This window comes from Cornus florida, unplaced genomic scaffold (assembly GCF_030987335.1).
Source record: "Cornus florida cultivar Cherokee Brave unplaced genomic scaffold, ASM3098733v1 CherokeeBrave_3.0.0_Hap2_Chr01, whole genome shotgun sequence".
NCBI classification, from domain to species: domain Eukaryota; kingdom Viridiplantae; phylum Streptophyta; class Magnoliopsida; order Cornales; family Cornaceae; genus Cornus; species Cornus florida.
The window spans coordinates 98,283,516-98,286,700 of record NW_026775571.1 but is presented as its reverse complement, the minus strand read 5'-3'; the positions used below and the strand labels follow the sequence as shown (position 1 = coordinate 98,286,700).

Sequence of the window (3,185 nt, the reverse complement as noted above, 5' to 3'; positions counted from 1 at the left end):
AAATAAATCAATAATAATACGGAGTACTTCCATTGGCATACATACCTTAGATTACAAAGAAAGGATACTTACCCGAACAGAAAACTTAGACAAATTAGGAGATGCCTTGAATCACAGAAGTGAAACTTAGAAGGCTGCAACCAGTAAACCCTAGGATAAACAATTCCACTTGCTTGAGATTACCTAGCTCGCGGAAATACTTGGGAACCGAAGAAAGTCCTACCAAAAGCAAGCACAAGTTAATAATGATGTTTACAACAAAAATAACCCCAAAAAAATAAATTAAAAATAATAATAAAAATAATAATAATAAACAAAGATTGTGTATTCTAACCTGAGAAAACACTTTTAAATTGAGCTTTTCTATTGAGGAATGTAGCTGGAATGCTTGCAAGATCCAAAAACAAAGGATGAACAGAATGGTCTCCCTATAGATAGCTTAGAGAGAAGAGGAACATTTTTATAAGGCACACTTATGTCTGGTCCAAAGTAGGTGAATGAAACAAGATTTATTGCAGAAATTTCTAGATTTTTCAAATAGTGGCAGTGAGATATCTCCAAGCACTTCAATTTCAGTGATGGACCAACAATTTTTAGATTTACTAGACATGTTGTACCCACAATGCATAATTGTTCAAGAAATGGACAGTTGAATAGGAAATTCTCAATCACCTCATCCATGATATTAACACCAAACAGACGAAGGACTGTTAGGGAACAAAAGCCAGATGCAGAACCAATAGTCTGTGGCACATGAGTCCTATGTGAAGTCATGGATGAGAATTTGAAGTTTTCCATGCTTGGAAAATTGTAAAATTGCATCCAGTCTCCGGGGTGAATGCCAGCCAACAAATCCAATTCAAACCTTTGAACACCCTTTTCCATTGCAAACTTGATCCAATCATTGATATCATGAGGGTAGTGCCCACGGAATTCAAAAGAAATCCTCATTTCGTCTATATAGGAGCCAAGATGCAATTTCAAGACTTCATTCACATATCTTACATAAGTAGTACGCTTTTCTTTGCATTTAGATGCTAAAGCATCATAATCTATAGGTCCCACTTGATCAAAATAAGTATCATCATCTGCAGGAGCTCTTAGTAATGTCTTTGAATCAAAGTTGAAACTAGCAGTTATATATCTCCATCTGCGTGAGAGAATACTAGTACATGCAGCTTCCTTATGCATCAAAAGAGATAGGATGGCAATGAGGATTTCAACCGGCAATCCACTGATTCCATCCTTCACATGCTCTTCTCTCCGAACATCCAAATAATAGTAAACACAACAAGAAAAATAAACCATCATCAACAAAATAAATGGAAACCACTATTCTACTCAAAAAATTAAGGACCAGCATACATACACTGATTACTACTACTCTGTCAAAAATTTAAAAACCACCACACTAAGTTCTTAACAATTTCCAAAAGAACATCATAAGAGTTTCTGGTTGTTCGAGTAAGCAATAAATTTTTTTTTTTTTTTTTTTTTTTTTTTTTTTTTTTTTTTTTTTTTTTTTTTTTTTTGTGGTATGTAAGACAAACGCCCATTGTTAGGACTCAAACCTCAATTTCCCATATGGGAGGAGGAGTCGATACCAGTGGAGTTAAGAACTTGATAGTTACGAATGACAAGATTTAATTTTTGCTGACAAAAAAAAAAAAAACTTTGACAAGATTTAATTTTTCCTGACAACAGTTAATTTCATCGGGCGTTTGGAGTAGAACTCACCTTTTGTTGCTTGTCAGAAGAGGCACATCGTGCCATCTTCCTCGCTTTCATGATACAGTTGTCCATACCGTTCCTTATTCGATATTCAACTGGAGATAATTTATGTTACTACAAATACTGCAAAACCAACAACACAATCACAAAATTAAAAGAACAGAAAATACAAAACCATGAAAATAAGCGAAGAACAAACGAAGATTACAACTTATCATGCCCCAACAAAATTGGGGCCCTTCACAATTTAGATAACAATATGCTTGCTTGCTTGCTACGATCATTCAGAGATCTTCCCTTATTTGCTTTCGCCTACAAAAAGAATAAAATAAAAAAATAACAATGATTCAGAAGTTAGAAAAATCAACAAATTGTAACACGGACATATATATCGTTATTATGAAGTATGAACCGATTCAATATCGTCTTCCCCTTCGCCAATATTATCTTCTTCTATGCCGATCTGAAATTTCCGGCACATGACTTTGCAATCTCTCCCTGGTAATCCTGGTTTGGTCATGGACTTTGCGCAATTGGATACAAAGATGCTACCCATATTATTTTTCGTATTTTGGGGAAATTACAATAAAACCCATTTTAGTTTTAGTTTTAGTTTTAGGCAGAAAATCCCCCTCACAACCATTTGAAGCTTTTTTTTTTTATATAAATGCAATTAGCTTAGACAAAAATGCATTTGAAGGTTTTGTTTTTTTTTTTATTTTTTCTTAGTAATTGAAACAAGGTCACTTTAAATATATATATATTTTTGGTCACTTTAAATATATATATATATTTTTAAAAAAAATTCAGCTAGTACATAATGTTTTCTTAATAATTTAAACAATGTCACTTTAAACCATATGATATATATATCTACCCACATAATCACATAAAAGTTTCTAAGTTAATTCTTGAGAACAATCTTAAAGTGACCTTGTTTCAATTATTAAGAAAAAAAAAAAAAAAGTTTAAAGTGACCTTATGTAACTACCCTAAACTGAATACCGAAAATAAAAAAAAATTAAAAAATTAAAAAATTCCGGCATAACCTCCACTAAAAATGGTCCTACAACAACCTGTTAAAAAAAAAAAAAAAAAAAAAAAAAAAAAAAAAAAAAAAAAAAAAAAACATCTGCCTTTCAAGACCTATCCAACCTGCCCCAACACACAGTACAAAAGAAATATAATGCATTCCCCAATACCACAACATCAACAACCTTCCCAAATTAGCCCATCATCGTCATCCCCTTCAACTTAAGCATTTACATGGTCTCAGTTTACAACAAAAATAATCAAGTATCTTAGTTATGTTACAGGGCCATGATTTGCAAAAATAAATACTCTTTTACATAGTTTGAGACAAAACAAAAAAAAATGGGCTAAGATACAAAAGATAACAAAATACAACTCCTAATCTTCTTCAAGCTTGCAGGGGATTGTCATCCGCCACTTCT

General features: G+C 32.6%; 1 protein-coding gene across 1 annotated transcript; it reads right to left on the bottom strand.

The window, feature by feature from the left end:
• Positions 1-363: 363 nt before the first annotated feature.
• LOC132278490 (F-box/FBD/LRR-repeat protein At5g22700-like) lies at positions 364-1,308 on the bottom strand. Its single transcript, XM_059780286.1, has one exon. The coding sequence runs from the start codon at positions 1,306-1,308 to the stop codon at positions 364-366; it is 945 nt and encodes a 314-aa protein (XP_059636269.1).
• Positions 1,309-3,185: the final 1,877 nt, after the last annotated feature.

Coding starts and splice junctions, on each gene's coding strand:
- LOC132278490 (XM_059780286.1), bottom strand. CDS start 1,308: ATGGTTTATTTTTCTTGTTGTGTTTACTATTATTTGGATGTTCGGAGA.